Source organism: Oncorhynchus masou, chromosome 15, assembly GCF_036934945.1.
Source record: "Oncorhynchus masou masou isolate Uvic2021 chromosome 15, UVic_Omas_1.1, whole genome shotgun sequence".
In the NCBI taxonomy this organism is placed as follows: domain Eukaryota; kingdom Metazoa; phylum Chordata; class Actinopteri; order Salmoniformes; family Salmonidae; genus Oncorhynchus; species Oncorhynchus masou.
In genome coordinates this window covers 28,995,727-29,013,072 of record NC_088226.1, presented here as the reverse complement: position 1 = coordinate 29,013,072, position 17,346 = coordinate 28,995,727, and the positions used below count along the sequence as shown (strand labels likewise).

General features: G+C 54.2%; 2 protein-coding genes across 3 annotated transcripts in view; both read right to left on the bottom strand.

Annotated features, from left to right (window-relative positions):
• Positions 1 to 3,751, bottom strand: part of LOC135556106 (ataxin-2-like protein) — a 35,827-nt gene extending 32,076 nt beyond the window's left edge. Inside the window, 5 exon segments of the mRNA XM_064989029.1 lie at positions 1,346 to 1,417; positions 1,565 to 1,621; positions 1,885 to 1,924; positions 3,068 to 3,174; positions 3,440 to 3,751. Coding sequence (XP_064845101.1) covers positions 1,346 to 1,417; positions 1,565 to 1,621; positions 1,885 to 1,924; positions 3,068 to 3,174; positions 3,440 to 3,460 — 297 coding nt within the window. The 5' untranslated portion in view covers positions 3,461 to 3,751.
• A 1,846-nt stretch (positions 3,752 to 5,597) lies between these two features.
• The window catches only part of LOC135556107 (SH2B adapter protein 1-like), a 49,211-nt gene continuing 37,462 nt past the window's right edge, over positions 5,598 to 17,346 (bottom strand). For both annotated transcript variants that reach the window (XM_064989030.1, XM_064989031.1), the window contains exon 10: positions 5,598 to 5,707. In XM_064989030.1, coding sequence (XP_064845102.1) covers positions 5,686 to 5,707 — 22 coding nt within the window. In that variant the 3' untranslated portion in view covers positions 5,598 to 5,685. The remainder of the gene's footprint in view (positions 5,708 to 17,346) is intronic.

The window sequence follows — 17,346 nt, the reverse complement described above, 5'->3', positions numbered from 1 at the left end:
TTACTTTCGGTATTTCTGTCAAATGTGTCCAACGGATCAAGCACATCTATCAGAACAGCCGACCTCTATTATAGTGAGCACTGTGCCTGCTCCACTTACTCATTGCTAGCCTGCACTGGGAGTCTGGGATGCATCGTGTTCATGCTCATCACTCATGCTGCACACAATTTAACAGTTTAATAATGCGACACGGCGGAATGTAGAAATGTTGAAACTAGGCTAGAACACTTTACAATGCAAGATGACGCCGGTAGCTACCAGCTATTGTAGGTCAACTTTCCTTGCTAGTTGACAGCTAACATCAATTCACCACCCTAGGACTTTGTGAACTAGAAAGCAAACCATAATGCAAAATACGCTGATTTCAAAGTTGATAGCCACAAAAAAACATTATTCGTTTCCTTATTTCGGTCTCTCACACAAAGATGATCTATTGCCTCAGCAAACTGACTGTGCTCCTACGGGCCACCCCCCCTCTTGCCTCGTGAATGATGTCATTCCTGGCAGACAGCGCACAGTTTTATAAAATAAGCTACTTCAACAAATGTTGAGGAGTACAATGAAATAAGTCAAAATGTAAGAGAGAAGAGAAAGATTATCATGCAGCCAAAACAAGCTCAATAACTCAATGCATGCACACACTCTTATTGAATATGCATTGACTTGGATATGCCAAGGCCACATCTTAATTTACCCAGTTTATCAATAGAGATTTACCATTCAAATAAATGACCATTATGTTGTTAGATTGTTCTTACCAAATGCAAATTGATTGTATGGTTGTGAAATGTATTTATTACTGAATACACATGGCGGTGTCTAAAAAAAAACACAAAAAAAACCCAATGTGAACAAATTCAAATGTACTGATATTTAACTCAAAAGATGCCCTACAATTAAGCAGAACAGTAGCTGAGTTTATCTGGTCTCGATCAAATGCCATTCTGTTACTTTCGTGACGTATTGAGTAAACCTGGTATCGAAGTGGAAAAAAATCTGGTATTGTGACAACACTAGTCCCTAGAGTAAACAGTAAAAGTGGCGGCAAGTAACCGAAAGGTCGCTGGTTCAAATCCCAGAGCCTTGATCAAATGCTCCTGGGGCACCAATGATGTGAACGGTGATTAAGGCTCTCTGATTCAGAGAGGTTGGGTTAAATGGGTAAGACACAGTTGAATGCATTCAGATGTGCAACGGACTAGGTTTTGTAACGGAATCAGACTAATGAATACACCCCAGATTAAGTTGAACATCTGACCACAACCATGTTTTTATGAGGGGTCTATAAATGTGTCGGTATGCAGAAAACCCATGTATGTTCTAATACAAGGTAGTATAAAATTACCCTTGAGCTGAGGGTCTTGAAGATGCCTTCATACACATTTCCACTCTTCACTCGGACGTCACAGGTGGAGCCCTTGAAGGGTAATAATAATAAGGTTATTGGTTATTTCATTAAGATATATTAGTAGAGTTGTCGACAACTAAAATAATGAAATAGTGCATCTGTTGCATCAAAGGCACCATGGTGGACCAGGGCCTAATTAACCAAATGAACACTCACCACTACAGCTGTGAGATAGTGTAGCATCCTGGTGTTGTTGTAGACACCTTCAAATACCTGTGAGTTGTAAACAAACATGTTTGACTTCAGTACGACATGGACCCATTTTAAAGCTATAAAAAATGTGACCTTACTCTACTCGCAACATCCTTTCAGCATTTTAGAGTTTACACATTGTACAATAGTGCACTAGCATGGAAGCAAACAAAGCGAAAGACAACCTACATTATGTTATCAAAGAGTTAACTAGGCTATGCACGGTTGCATAAAACGTCTGTAGTACAAGCTGGATAGCCTACATTTCATGATATGTGACTTACGGGAGAGGACTGAGATGGAGGCTTCATTGTATTTCTTGTCCTGGATGTGAGGAGAGAACATTAACAACATACAAGACAAATTGGTGTAGGTGGCCCAGGGGGAAAATTCTGCAACGCAAGAAATATGCCGGCAGCTGCACCACTTTCAAATGTAGCTAACTAATAAGCAAACGTGCAAAGAATTATGGGCATGGGACATTGCGTTGATCAAATGTGGACTTTTGAGCCCGGTGGTCCTCGACCTGTCATATGAATGCATGACGCTAGCTAGATGATCTAGAAGATATGTCTATGCAGCCGTTTGGCAAAAGACTGATCACGGTCACCGATGCGTGCCGGGCGCCGGTGATCTACGTTAGCTAGCTATAACATTAGGTGGGGGGAGGTGGAAACAAGCTAGCCCCGTAGCGGATATGTTCTGTTCTCTATTACTGTGTCGTTTGACATTGTTTGCGAGGCTTAACGAAAACAATTGTGTTGACACAAGCTGGCTAACTAGGGTAAACTAAAACAGATGTGGCTAACAATTTAGCTAACGTTCCCTAGGGATACCCTGCTAACGTGCAACTATTTTAGCTAAATTAACCTGTTAACTGGTTAACAATTTGGCGAAATTGTGAAAAGATAAAAAATCTACACAATAGCTAGCTATGTGTTGTCTAGCTAACGTTAGCTAGCAAGCTAAACAAGACAGCTAGTAGAATTTCTAGATATCGAGACACGTTGAATACAATAAATAATAAAGTAGTAATTAATACTTTTTAGTCATGTGCATCCCTTTTACTCCGCAGTCTTGCTGATTCTGTTTAAAGTCGCACGATTTGACAGGCCAAACAAAAGCTAAAACAAACGTTTAATAAAAAGAAAATAAAGAAAACACGGACAATCCCCTCCCCACAGAATGTGAATGGGTATTCTGGCGTCAATCAAAAGTATCGTCTATCCCATTGGTTCGGACACCAGTCAATCATACCAATGTCGATTTAGCAGACCCTCTTTGCCCATTGGCCGTAACCTACATCTATTATATGTACTTTGTTCCAATTGGCTTAAAATAGCGAGTTAAAGCCTCAGTTTGACATGGACACGCCCACTGTAATCCTCGTATTGACCGGTAAAACCTCTATGGATATGTGGCAGATCCCCGGACTTGCTTGACGACAGTAGCCGAACATGTGCTTACCTTCCAGGCACAGCTCTGTTGGCATTGCTCCCGCTGATATGAGAGGGCAAAGCGGCAGGCCCTGCCGTTCCATTGGAGGTTTTTCGTCCGCCTGAACCGGGTTGTTGCTGGTGTGACACGTGCCAATAATTACACCTCAAGTAACAGTTATAAGGATTCAATTTGCCTTTAGTCTACTAAATAGTATTTGACTTTACCAGACTGGTTACCACGTAAGTCAATGAGGACACCATAAATAAAGCTCACGTTAGCTAGCCAACTTAAAGCTAGCTGCTAACAAATATCACACAAGCTAGCTAAAATTCATACACATAGAAACCAATTAATGTAGCAGCGAACTACCCTTAGCAACTTGATACAACTACAACTCACGTTCTGTCGACGAAAGGACATTGCCTCTTCGGAACTTAATCGATAGTTAAGCTGGCTGCTGTGGTACAGCCTTGCACGTTATAGCTAGCTCGATGGCTAGCTAGACGAGCAAGCAGTAATGTCCCTTCTGTAGCTAAAACTTTTAGGACGTCGTCTTTCGTTTCCTTTCCGTGGATTTACTCTTGCGTGTGGCTTACTCCGATTGCATGTCATTTGTAACTTGAACAAATTGTAAAACTCCGGGAAAACAAATTCGCCGGTTTGGCACCACAAAGATGTTGTCGTCTGCGCGTGGCTGACTGACTGGGTTGATGGGGGCGTGTACGAGTGTGCATGTGCGCATTCACAATTTAACGTGCACGCGCTAAACACTTTAGACCCCAAAACCGTGGTCGTCAATAATTTCAGGCCAAACTCCGCCTATTTCTAAAATGTTATCTTCTTGAAATCTGATTTTAACCTGAACCACAAAGCTAACCTTATGCCTAACCATAAATTATGACCAAAACGTGAATTTTTGTTGATGAATTTTTATGACATTCATTTGACTTTGTGGCAACTAGCGACAACCCAAAGCTGCAAGAATTACTGTAACATTCCTTTACATCCTTCCCCTTTATTCAGTAAGAAACAATAAGTGAACCAAAGCAACAACACACTAGGCCATAATGTTTCAGTATAATTATATTATATCATATCATTAAATTCAATGTAGTACCTGAAACTAACCACAAAGGTTGGACAAAACCCTGCCCACCGTCAACACAAGGTCCCCAGCTAAAGAGAGAGCGAGAGACAGACAGACAGACAGAAAGGCACAAATAGAGTTCAACATTTCAAAAGGATGAACAGGGGGATGGTGTAAGATGTGTAAAAGATGAGTACAAGGCTCTGAGTAGAGGAGAGGAGAGGACAAACAAGAAGGTATAAACAAAGAGAGGGAGGAGGGAGATACAAAGAGAAAGAAAGATAGAGGCACTGAACTGAATGGCAAACAGACAGACATGGCCACACAACCCAGGCACAGGTTGAAGGAGTATGACAGAGGTGATAACACAAAAAGGCACGAGTAGAAAAATGCCTCCCTCCCCCTTATATTTTTCTTATATTCTATTTCTGCACATTAAAATTAAATTAGGATGATGTCCAGGAGAGGACTGTATGAGCGTGAGGGAAAGACTGAGTATGAGGCTTAGCAATATAAAAAAAGGCACAAACAAATTTCAACTGAAATAAATCGGATGGGGGCAGGAACAAGTGTTACGCTTTACATGGAGTAAACATACAATAAAAGGAATTTTAAAAACAAAATAAAATTAATACTATTAATTCCGACCATCATTATTTCCATTATCATTATTGTTTAATCGTATCATTATTATTATCAATAATAAAGTATTTTATCTGAATATATATTCGCTCTCTCTCTACCTCTGGCCACTTCTCTACCATTAAAGAAAACCAGAAAATGAGGAGAGAAAAAGAGAGAGGTTGAAAAAGTGACTGAGGTATATGTATCCTGCCTGCCGGTTCTAGCCTAGTCTCTTTGCCACCTTGTAAGTATATGGTTGTCCTCCATCTGTTGGCCAGTAGAATGTCTGCAGGATATTGAGGTATGGTACTACTGGGTTCAGAGGATATCTCTCACTACCTACATCCATGAATGGATTCAAAAGTCTACAAAAAGCGTACCGAGAGGTGTACCGGTAAAAAAGCTTATCTCGCTAAACATTAGTGTACCTTTACTTAGTGTACCTTTACTTAGTGTACCTTAGTGTTGTAAGGTGCTCCCATCCCCCATCCCCCTCTCTCCTCTTTCACCCATTTTCTCATTCTCTCCATCTTGCCGAATCTCCCAGAATGCTTGTGTTTTAATAGTGTTAGTACGTCCTTCTAACCCCCTCCCCTCACAGTCCCGTAATTAAATACAAATACTGGTTATGAATGGCTATGACTCCCACCTCCTCCACTCTCCCTTTCACACAAACACCCCCCTGCCTCTTCAGAAGAAGGAGTACTGGTTGTCAATGGCTCTTGCCCTTTCTCCTTCCCGCTCTTCACCATCCACCCCCTCCAGTTGGCGGAGAGGAGCTTCTCTCTCCTCCCAGTCCTCCACTCCTTCTCCTGCACCTCCTGTAGTTCCTCCTCCACCTCCCAGCTCTGTCTCGTTCCCTCGTTCCTGGGGTGGGGTTGGGGGTGGCGGCCGACCGGGGGGAAGAGGTGGTGGAGGAGGAGGCTGGGGAGGGCTACGGGGTTTGCTGGTCAAGTCTGTTGGGAGGAAAGAACAGCAGAGAGAGAAAAGCAGAGAAAGAAAGAGTGGAAAAAGGTGTAAATAGAGGGGTGGGCAGGGCGGGGACAAGATGAAGGTGAAATTTCCAGAGAGTGAGCGGTGAGAAGAGGAGGAAGAGGGGGAGAGACAGAGTGAGTGTCAAGGCCACAACGTCTGTGTGACAGGTCCATGTGAGTCATGGAATCAGTCGGGACAAACAAACTGCATGCACATACACACACACCTTGTTCCCATCTATTAAATACATATCATATAAAGCACAAAACAACGCATCATCTGAAAATGTTATATGAAGATTCAACAAGACCCTAAACTTTTTAGGAGATACAACATTCTATAGCAGAGGTGGTCTCTCAAGTCATTGCTCCAGGAGTGAGCTGTGTCCTCAAAAATACTCTGTGGTGGGTCAAGTTTCAGATAAGGTTAGACTAGGTCTCTCTCTCTCCCACTCCACTACGTGTCCCTCTCTCTCTCCCGCTCCATTACGTGTCTCTCGCGCTCCACTACCTCTCTCTCTCTCTCCCGCTCCACTACGTGTCCCTCTCTCTCTCTCTCTTTCTCTCTCCCGCTCCACTACGTGTCCCTCTCTCTCTCTCTCTCCCGCTCCACTACGTGTCCCTCTCCCGCTCCACTACGTGTCCGTCTCTCTCTCTCTCTCTCTCCCGCTCCACTACGTGTCCGTCTCTCTCTCTCTCTCTCTCCCGCTCCACTACGTGTCCGTCTCTCTCTCTCTCTCTCTCCCGCTCCACTACGTGTCCGTCTCTCTCTCTCTCTCCCGCTCCACTACGTGTCCCTCTCTCTCTCTCTCTCCCGCTCCACTACGTGTCCCTCTCTCTCTCTCTCTCCCGCTCCACTACGTGTCCCTCTCTCTCTCTCTCTCTCTCCCGCTCCACTACGTGTCCCTCTCTCTCTCTCTCTCCCGCTCCACTACGTGTCCCTCTCTCTCTCTCTCTCCCGCTCCACTACGTGTCCCTCTCTCTCTCTCCCGCTCCACTACGTGTCCCTCTCTCTCTCTCCCGCTCCACTACGTGTCCCTCTCTCTCTCTCCCGCTCCACTACGTCTCTCTCTCTCCCGCTCCACTACGTCTCTCTCTCTCCCGCTCCACTACGTGTCCCTCTCTCCCGCTCCACTGTGTGTCCCTCAACTCTCTCCCGCTCCACTACGTGTCCCTCTCTCTCTCCCGCTCCACTACGTGTCCCTCAACTCTCTTCCGCTCCACTACGTGTCCCTCTCTCTCTCCCGCTCCACTACGTGTCCCTCAACTCTCTTCCGCTCCACTACGTGTCCCTCTCTCTCTCCCCGCTCCACTACGTGTCCCTCAACTCTCTTCCGCTCCACTACGTGTCCCTCTCTCTCTCTCCCGCTCCACTACGTGTCCCTCAACTCTCTTCCGCTCCACTACGTGTCCCTCTCTCTCCCGCTCCACTACGTGTCCCTCTCTCTCTCCCGCTCCACTACGTGTCCCTCTCTCTCTCCCGCTCCACTACGTGTCCCTCTCTCTCTCCCGCTCCACTACGTGTCCCTAAACTCTCTTCCGCTCCACTACGTCTCCCTCTCTCTCTCTCCCGCTCCACTACGTCTCTCTCTCTCCCGCTCCACTACGTCTCTCTCTCTCCCGCTCCACTACGTCTCTCTCTCTCCCGCTCCACTACGCCTCTCTCTCCCGTCCCACAACGTCTCTCTCTCCCGCTCCACTACGTCTCTCTCTCGTTTCCCTCTCTCTCGCTCTGTCAAGTCTCCATTCTCTCGCACTCCACCAAGTCTCCCTCTCGCACTCTACCACGTCGCACCTCTGCCACGTCTCCCCCTCTCTCCCGCTCTGCCTCCCTCTTTCTCTCCCGCTCTGCCACGTCTCCCCCTCAATCGCTCCGCTACGTCTCCCTCTCTCTCTCACACTCCGACACGTCCCTCTCTCTCGTCCGCCAAGTCTCCTTTTCTCTCGCGCTCCTACACATCTCCCCCTCATTCGCTTCCCTCTCGAGCTCATCCAAGTCTCCCTCTCTCTCTCTCCGCCTCCCTCTTTCTCTCGCGTTCTCCGCCATGTCTCACTCTCTCTCTGTCACTTCTTCCTCTCTCACGCTCCGTCACGTCTCCCTCTCTCTCCGCCACGTCTCTCTCTCTCGTGCTCCGCCACGTCTCTCACTCTCCTCCACACCTCTCTCTCTCGCGCTCCGCCACGTCTCTCTCTCCTTCAAGCCTCTCTCTCTCTGCCACGTATCTCTCTCTAGCGCTCCTCCACGTCTCTCTCTCGCGTGCTCCGCCACGTCTCTCTCTCTAGCGCTCCGCCACGTCTCTCTCTCTAGCGCTCCGCCACGTCTCTCTCTCTAGCGCTCCGCCACGTCTCTCTCTAGCGCTCCGCCACGTCTCTCTCTAGCGCTCCGCCACGTCTCTCTAGCGCTCCGCCACGTCTCTCTCTCTAGCGCTCCGCCACGTCTCTCTCTCTATCGCTCCGCCACGTCTCTCTCTCTCTAGCGCTCCGCCACGTCTCTCTCTCTAGCGCTCCGCCACGTCTCTCTCTAGCGCTCCGCCACATCTCTCTCTAGCGCTCCGCCACGTCTCTCTCTCTAGCGCTCCGCCACGTCTCTCTCTCTAGCGCTCCGCCACGTCTCTCTCTCTAGCGCTCCGCCACGTCTCTCCGCCACGTCTCTCTCTAGCGCTCCGCCACGTCTCTCTCTCTAGCGCTCCGCCACGTCTCTCTCTAGCGCTCCGCCACGTCTCTCTCTAGCGCTCCGCCACGTCTCTCTCTAGCGCTCCGCCACGTCTCTCTCTAGCGCTCCGCCACGTCTCTCTCTAGCGCTCCGCCCCGTCTCTCTCTAGCGCTCCGCCCCGTCTCTCTCTCTAGCGCTCCGCCCCGTCTCCTCTCTAGCGCTCCGCCACGTCTCTCTCTAGCGCTCCGCCACGTCTCTCTCTAGCGCTCCGCCACGTCTCTCTCTAGCGCTCCGCCACGTCTCTCTCTAGCGCTCCGCCACGTCTCTCTCTAGCGCTCCGCCACGTCTCTCTCTAGCGCTCCGCCACGTCTCTCTCTAGCGCTCCGCCACGTCTCTCTCTAGCGCTCCGCCACGTCTCTCTAGCGCTCCGCCACGTCTCTCTCTCTCTAGCGCTCCGCCACGTCTCTCTCTAGCGCACCGCCACGTCCCCCTCTAGCGCTCCACCACGTCTCCTCTCTAGCGCTCCGCCACGTCTCTCTCTAGCACTCCGCCCCTTCTCTCTCTAGCGCTCCGCCACGTCTCTCTCTCTAGCGCTCCGCCCCGTCTCTCTCTCTCTAGCGCTCCGCCCCGTCTCTCTCTCTAGCACTCCGCCCCTTCTATCTCTCTCTAGCACTCCGCCACGTCTCCTCTCTAGCACTCCGCCACGTCTCCTCTCTAGCACTCCGCCACGTCTCTCTCTCTAGCACTCCGCCCCTTCTCTCTCTCTAGCACTCCCCCACGTCTCTCTCTAGCGCTCCGCCACGTCTCTCTCTAGCGCTCCGCCACGTCTCTCTCTAGCGCTCCGCCACGTCTCTCTCTAGCGCTCCGCCCCGTCTCTCTCTCTAGCGCTCCGCCCCGTCTCTCTCTCTCTAGCGCTCCGCCCGTCTCTCTCTCTAGCGCTCCGCCCCGTCTCCTCTCTAGCGCTCCGCCACGTCTCCTCTCTAGCGCTCCGCCACGTCTCCTCTCTAGCGCTCCGCCACGTCTCTCTCTAGCGCTCCGCCACGTCTCTCTCTAGCGCTCCGCCACGTCTCTCTCTAGCGCTCCGCCACGTCTCTCTCTAGCGCTCCGCCACGTCTCTCTCTAGCGCGCTCCGCCACGTCTCTCTCTAGCGCTCCGCCACGTCTCTCTCTCTAGCGCTCCGCCCCGTCTCTCTCTCTAGCGCACCGCCACGTCCCCTCTAGCGCTCCGCCACGTCTCCTCTCTAGCGCTCCGCCACGTCTCTCTCTAGCACTCCGCCCCTTCTCTCTCTCTCTAGCGCTCCGCCACGTCTCTCTCTCTAGCGCTCCGCCCCGTCTCTCTCTCTAGCGCTCCGCCCCTTCTATCTCTCTCTAGCACTCCGCCACGTCTCCTCTCTAGCACTCCGCCACGTCTCTCTCTAGCGCTCCGCCACGTCTCTCTCTCTAGCGCTCCGCCACGTCTCTCTCTCTAGCGCTCCGCCACGTCTCTCTCTCTAGCGCTCCGCCACGTCTCTCTCTCTAGCGCTCCGCCACGTCTCTCTCTCTAGCGCTCCGCCACGTCTCTCTCTAGCGCTCCGCCACGTCTCTCTCTCTTCTCCGCCCGCCACGTCTCTCTAGCGCTCCGCCACGTCTCTCTCTAGCGCTCCGCCACGTCTCTCTCTAGCGCTCCGCCACGTCTCTCTCTCTAGCGCTCCGCCACGTCCGCTCTCTCTCGCTCCGCCACGTCTCTCTCTAGCGCTCCGCCACGTCTCTCTCTCTAGCGCTCCGCCACGTCTCTCTCTCTAGCGCTCCGCCACGTCTCTCTCTAGCGCTCCGCCACGTCTCTCTCTAGCGCTCCGCCACGTCTCTCTCTCTAGCGCTCCGCCACGTCTCTCTCTCTAGCGCTCCGCCACGTCTCTCTCTAGCGCTCCCGTCACGTCTCTAGCGCTCGCCACGTCTCTCCGCCACGTCTCTCTCTAGCGCTCCGCCACGTCTCTCTCTAGCGCTCCGCCACGTCTCTCTCTAGCGCTCCGCCACGTCTCTCTCGCTCCGCCACGTCTCTCTCTAGCGCTCCGCCACGTCTCTCTCTAGCGCGCTCCGCCACGTCTCTCTCTAGCGCTCCGCCCCGTCTCTCTCTCTAGCGCTCCGCCCCGTCTCTCTCTCTAGCGCTCCGCCCCGTCTCCTCTCTAGCGCTCCGCCACGTCTCCTCTCTAGCGCTCCGCCACGTCTCTCTAGCGCTCCGCCACGTCTCTCTCGCGCTCCGCCACGTCTCTCTCTAGCGCTCCGCCACGTCTCTCTCTAGCGCTCCGCCACGTCTCTCTCTAGCGCTCCGCCACGTCTCTCTCTAGCGCTCCGCCACGTCTCTCTCTAGCGCTCCGCCACGTCTCTCTCTCTCTAGCGCTCCGCCCCGTCTCTCTCTCTAGCGCACCGCCACGTCCCCTCTAGCGCTCCACCACGTCTCCTCTCTAGCGCTCCGCCACGTCTCTCTCTAGCACTCCGCCCCTTCTCTCTCTCTAGCGCTCCGCCACGTCTCTCTCTAGCGCTCCGCCCCGTCGTCTCTCTCTAGCGCTCCGCCCGTCTCTCTCTCTAGCGCTCCGCCCCTTCTATCTCTCTAGCACTCCGCCACGTCTCCTCTCTAGCACTCCGCCACGTCTCCTCTCTAGCACTCCGCCACGTCTCTCTCTCTAGCACTCCGCCCCTTCTCTCTCTAGCGCTCCCCCCGTCTCTCTCTAGCGCTCCGCCACGTCTCTCTCTAGCGCTCCGCCACGTCTCTCTCTAGCGCTCCGCCACGTCTCTCTCTAGCGCTCCGCCACGTCTCTCTAGCGCTCCGCCACGTCTCTCTCTAGCGCTCCGCCACGTCTCTCTCTAGCGCTCCGCCACGTCTCTCTCTCTAGCGCTCCGCCCGTCTCTCTCTCTAGCGCTCCGCCCCGTCTCTCTCTCTCTAGCGCTCCGCCCCGTCTCCTCTCTAGCGCTCCGCCACGTCTCCTCTCTAGCGCTCCGCCACGTCTCTCTCTAGCGCTCCGCCACGTCTCTCTCTAGCGCTCCGCCACGTCTCTCTCTAGCGCTCCGCCACGTCTCTCTAGCGCTCCGCCACGTCTCTCTAGCGCTCCGCCACGTCTCTCTCTCTCGCGCTCCGCCCCGTCTCTCTCTAGCGCTCCGCCACGTCTCTCTCTAGCGCTCCGCCACGTCTCTCTCTCTCTAGCGCTCCGCCCCGTCTCTCTCTCTAGCGCACCGCCACGTCCCCTCTAGCGCTCCGCCACGTCTCCTCTCTAGCGCTCCGCCACGTCTCTCTCTAGCGCTCCGCCCCTTCTCTCTCTCTCTAGCGCTCCGCCACGTCTCTCTCTCTAGCGCTCCGCCCCGTCTCTCTCTCTCTAGCGCTCCGCCCCGTCTCTCTCTCTAGCACTCCGCCCCTTCTCTCTCTCTAGCACTCCGCCACGTCTCCTCTCTAGCACTCCGCCACGTCTCCTCTCTAGCACTCCGCCACGTCTCCTCTCTAGCACTCCGCCACGTCTCTCTCTCTAGCACTCCGCCCCTTCTCTCTCTCTAGCACTCCCCCACGTCTCCTCTCTAGCACTCCGCCACGTCTCCTCTCTAGCGCTCCGCCACGTCTCCCTCTCTCGCGCTCCGCCACGTCTCCCTCTCTCTCTCTCAGCCACGTCTCCCTCTCTCTCTCTCAGCCACGTCTCCCTCTCTCTCTCTGCCACTTCTCTCTCGCTCCGCCACGTCTCCCTCTCTCGCGCTCCGCCACGTCCCTCTCTCTCTCTGCCACGACTCCCCCTCTCCGCCACGTCTCCCTCTCTCTCTATCTGCCACAACTCCCCCTCTCCGCCACGTCTCCCTGTCTCGCGCTCCGCCAAGTCTCCCCCTCCAGCGCTCCACCACGTCTCCCCCTCTCTCTTCTCTCTGCCACGACTCCCCCTCTCCGCCACGTCTCCCCCTCTCTCTCTCTCTCTGCCACGACTCCCCTCTTCGCCACGTCTCCCTCTCTCGCGCTCCGCCACGTCTCTCTCTCTCGCGCTCCGCCACGTCTCTCGCCACGCCTCTCTCTCTCGCGCTCCGCCAAGTCTCTCTCTCTCACGCTCCGCCACGTCTCTCTCTCTCTCCGCCACGTCTCCCCCTCTCTGCCACAACTCCCCCTCTCCGCCACGTCTCCCTGTCTCGCGCTCCAGCAAGTCTCCCCCTCCAGCGCTCCACCACGTCTCCCCCTCTCTCTCTCTCTGCCACGACTCCCCCTCTCCGCCACGTCTCCCCCTCTCTCTCTCTGCCACGACTCCCCTCTTCGCCACGTCTCCCTCTCTCGCGCTCCGCCACGTCTCTCTCTCTCGCGCTCCGCCAAGTCTCTCTCTCTCACGCTCCGCCACGTCTCTCTCTCTCGCGCTCCGCCAAGTCTCTCTCTCTCACGCTCCGCCACATCTCTCTCTCTCTCTCTGCCACGACTCCCCTCTTCGCCACGTCCCCTCTCTCGCGCTCTGCCACGTCTCTCTCGCGCTCCGCCACGTCTCGCCCGCGCTCTCTCTCGCTCCGCTCACGTCTCTCCCGCTCCGCCACATCTCTCTCTCTCTCTGCCCGACGCCCTCTTCCCCCTCTCTCGCGCTCCGCCCGTCTCTCTCGCTCCCGCCACGTCTCTCTCTCTCTCCGCCACGTCTCCCTCTCCGCTACATCTCTCTCTCCCGCTCCGCTACGTCTCTCTCTCCCGCTCCGCTACGTCTCTCTCTCTCTCCCGCTCCGCTACGTCTCTCTCTCTCTCCCGCTCCGCTACGTCTCTCGCTCTCCCGCTCCGCTACGTCTCTCTCTCTCCCGCTCCGCTACGTCTCTCTCTCCCGCTCCACTACGTCTCTCTCTCCACTCATCCCTCCCCCGCTCCGCTACGTCTCCCTCTCCCCGCTCCACTCGTCTCTCTCTCTCCCGCTCCCTCTACGTCTCTCGCTCCCACTACGTCTCTTTCTCCCGCCTCCACTACGTGTCCCTCTCCCCGCTCCACTGTGTGTCCCTCAACTCTCTCCCGCTCCACGTCCCTCCTCCCTCCCGCTCCTCTCCTCTCCCGCTCCACGTCTCTCCCTCCCGCCCACTCGCCCTCTCTCCCGTCCCACAACGTCTCTCTCTCCCCTCTCATTTCTCTCTCTATCCGTCAAGTCTCCTTTCTCTCTCCTCTCTTTCTTGCGCCCTCCGCCAAGCTCCCTCTCTCCCACGTCTCCCCTCTCACGTCTCTCTCTCTCTCCCTCCACCAAGTCTCCCTCTTTCTTGCGCTCCCCGTCTCTCCCCCCTCTCTCCCGCTCTGCCTCCCCTCTCTCCCGCTCTGCCACGTCTCTTTCTCTCTCACCGCCGCTACGTCTCCCTCTCTCTCTCACACTCCGACACGTCCCTCTCTCTCGTCCGCCAAGTCTCCTTTTCTCTTGCGCTCCTACACATCTCCCCCTCATTCGCTTCTGCAAGTCTCCCACTCCGCCACGTCTCCCTCTCGAGCTCATCCAAGTCTCCCTCTCTCTCTCTCTGCCTCCCTCTTTCTCTCGCGTTCTCCGCCACGTCTCCCTCTCTCTGTCACTTCTTCCTCTCTCGCGCTCCGTCACGTCTCCCTCTCTCTCTGCCACGTATCTCTCTCTAGCGCTCCTCCACGTCTCTCTCTCACGCGCTCCGCCACGTCTCTCTCTCACGCGCTCCGCCATGTCTCTCTCTCTCCTCCACACCTCTTTCTCTCGTGCTCCGCCACGTCTCTCTCCTTCAAGCCTCTCTCTCTCTCCGCCACGTCTCTCTCTAGCGCTCCGCCACGTCTCTCTCTCTAGCGCTCCGCCACGTCTCTCTCTCTAGCGCTCCGCCACGTCTCTCTCTAGCGCTCCGCCACGTCTCTCTCGCTCCGCCACGTCTCTCTCTAGCGCTCCGCCACGTCTCTCTCTAGCGCTCCGCCACGTCTCTCTAGCGCTCCGCCACGTCTCTCTAGCGCTCCGCCACGTCTCTCTCTAGCACTCCGCCACGTCTCTCTCTAGCACTCCGCCACGTCTCTCTCTAGCACTCCGCCACGTCTCTCTCTAGCACTCCGCCCCTTCTCTCTCTCTCTAGCACTCCGCCACGTCCCTCTCTCTCAGGCTCCGCCACGTCTCCCTCTCTCGCGCTCCGCCACGTCCCTCTCTCTCACGCTCCGCCACGTCTCCCTCTCTCTCCCTCTCTACCACGTCTCCCCCTCTCTCTCTCCGCCACGACTCCCCCTCTCCGCCACGTCTCCCTGTCTCTCGCTCCGCCAAGTCTCCCCCTCCAGCGCTCCACCACGTCTCCCCCTCTCTCTCTCCCTGCCACGACTCCCCCTCTCCGCCACGTCTCCCCCTCTCCGCCACGACTCCCCTCTCCGCCACGTCTCCCTCTCTCGCTCTCCGCCACGTCTCCCTCTCGCTCTCCGCCACGTCTCCCTCTCGCTCTCCGCCACGTCTCCCTCTCGCTCTCCGCCACGTCTCCCTCTCTCGCTCTCCGCCACGTCTCCCTCTCTCGCTCTCCGCCACGTCTCCCTCTCTCGCTCTCCGCCACGTCTCCCTCTCGCTCTCCGCCACGTCTCCCCCTCTCGCTCCGCCACGTCTCCCTCTCTCGCTCTCCGCCACGTCTCCCCTCTCCGCCACGTCTCCCTCTCTCGCTCTCCGCCACGTCTCCCTCTCTCGCTCTCCGCCACGTCTCCCTCTCTCGCTCTCCGCCACGTCTCCCTCTCTCGCTCTCCGCCACGTCTCCCTCTCTCGCTCTCCGCCACGTCTCCCTCTCTCGCTCTCCGCCACGTCTCCTCTCTCGCTCTCCGCCACGTCTCCCTCTCTCGCTCTCCGCCACGTCTCCCTCTCTCGCTCTCCGCCACGTCTCACTCTCTCGCTCTCCGCCACGTCTCCCCCTTCAGCGCTCCGCCACGTCTCCCCCTCTCTCTCTCCGCCACGTCTCCCCCTCTCTCTCTCCGCCACGTCTCCCCCTCTCTCTCTCCGCCACATCTCCCTCTCTCTCTGCCACTTCTCTCTCGCTCCGCCACGTCTCCCTCTCTCGCGCTCCGCCACGTCTCCCCCTCTCTCTCTCCGCCACGTCTCTCTCTCTCTCTGCCACATCTCCCTCCCTCTCTCTCTCCGCCACGTCTCCCTCTCTCTCCGCCACGTCTCCCTCTCTCTCCGCCATGTCTCCCTCTCTCTCCGCCATGTCTCCCTCTCTATTGCGCTCCGCCTCGTCTCCCTCTCTCTCGCGCTCCGCCATGTCTCCCTCTCTCTCCGCCACCGTCATCTTCTCCATGATATCATTACTACTACTACCATCACTAAACTGTCATCATTCCCCTTACCACCCATACCACTACTATTTGGAATGATCAACAACAATAATAATAATAGAAATAACAATAATGATTTACTATGCAGATGTTATTATTCAGTGTCCCTCAGGCTATGGCAGGAAAATACATATTTGGCTGCAAGAGGAGCCATTGTGTTTCCTCTGGGTTTAGTAAGTAAAAATTTGGAATAAATGTAGTCATTGCCAAGAATAATGAATCTCTTTGTGAGCAATATTTATCACAGTAAAGGAAAAAGTGCATCTCTGTCTCTACCTCCCCTGTCATGCAGTGACCACATACATGCTCCTCTTTGGGTAGCCATGTCTTTTTATGACTGCCGGTTTCTATTGCCAATCGGTGGTCACTCAGCCTGTACTTGGTAAGGATCTGTCTCTGCTTCGTATCTCTGACAGAGTAGAGATAATCAGCCAATTCATATTCTCTGTTTAGGGTCAGATTGCAATTTAGTCGGCTTTGGGATTGTGTTTTGTTTTTGCAATGTTGTAAATATGATTCCTTTGATTGGTTCATGATTTTGCTAATTGGAATTCTTTCATTTGAAGCAGTGCTGGTGTCAGCTTGGTTGGTGAGGTCCAACACCAGCTGACTGAGGGCTCGATTTTGGGCTCAGCTCTTGGGTTTGAAGTGCTTTAAATTGCAGACTTGAATTTGGACTAGAATTTAGATGTAGCCAAAATTTTAATGATCTTTTCTTTATTTTCATAATTACTGGAAAACGGCCCAATTCTGCCCTACCTGCATTAGTTAGTGTATTTCTCTGGACTTGTAGAATTTTCAGACAGAATTCTGTATGTAGTAGGGCTTCAATTGGATGTTTGTCCCACATTTTAAAGTCCAGTTAATTGAGTGGCCCCCAAACATCACTTCCATAAAGAGCTATTGGTAGGATTAAACTGTCAAATATTTTGGTCCAAATGCTGATTTTGAATAATTTCATTTTTATTGCATACATTGATTGCTCTGTGGGCTTTTTCTTTGAGTGCTTTCACTGCCATCTCTCTCACACACTCCGTCTCTCTCTCACACACACTCCGTCTCTCTCTCACACACACTCCGTCTCTCTATCACAAACTCTCCGTCTCTCTATCACACACACTCCGTCTCTCTATCACACACACTCCGTCTCTCTCTCTCTCACACACACACACACTCCGTCTCTCTCTCTCACACACACACACACTCCGTCTCTCTCTCTCACACACACTCCGTCTCTCTCTCTCTCACACACACTCCGTCTCTCTCTCTCACACACACTCCGTCTCTCTCTCTCTCACACAAACTCCGTCTCTCTCTCACACACACACACTCCGTCTCTCTCTCTCACACACACACTCCGTCTCTCTCTCTCACACACACTCCGTCTCTCTCTCTCTCACACACACTCCGTCTCTCTCTCTCTCACACACACTCCGTCTCTCTCTCTCACACACACACACACTCCGTCTCTCTCTCACACACACACACTCCGTCTCTCTCTCTCACACACACACTCCGTCTCTCTCTCTCTCACACACACTCCGTCTCTCTCTCTCTCACACACTCCGTCTCTCTCTCTCTCACACACACTCCGTCTCTCTCTCTCTCACAAACACTCCGTCTCTCTCTCTCACACACACTCCGTCTCTCTCTCTCACACACACACTCCGTCTCTCTCTCTCTCTCACACACACACTCCGTCTTTCTCTCTCTC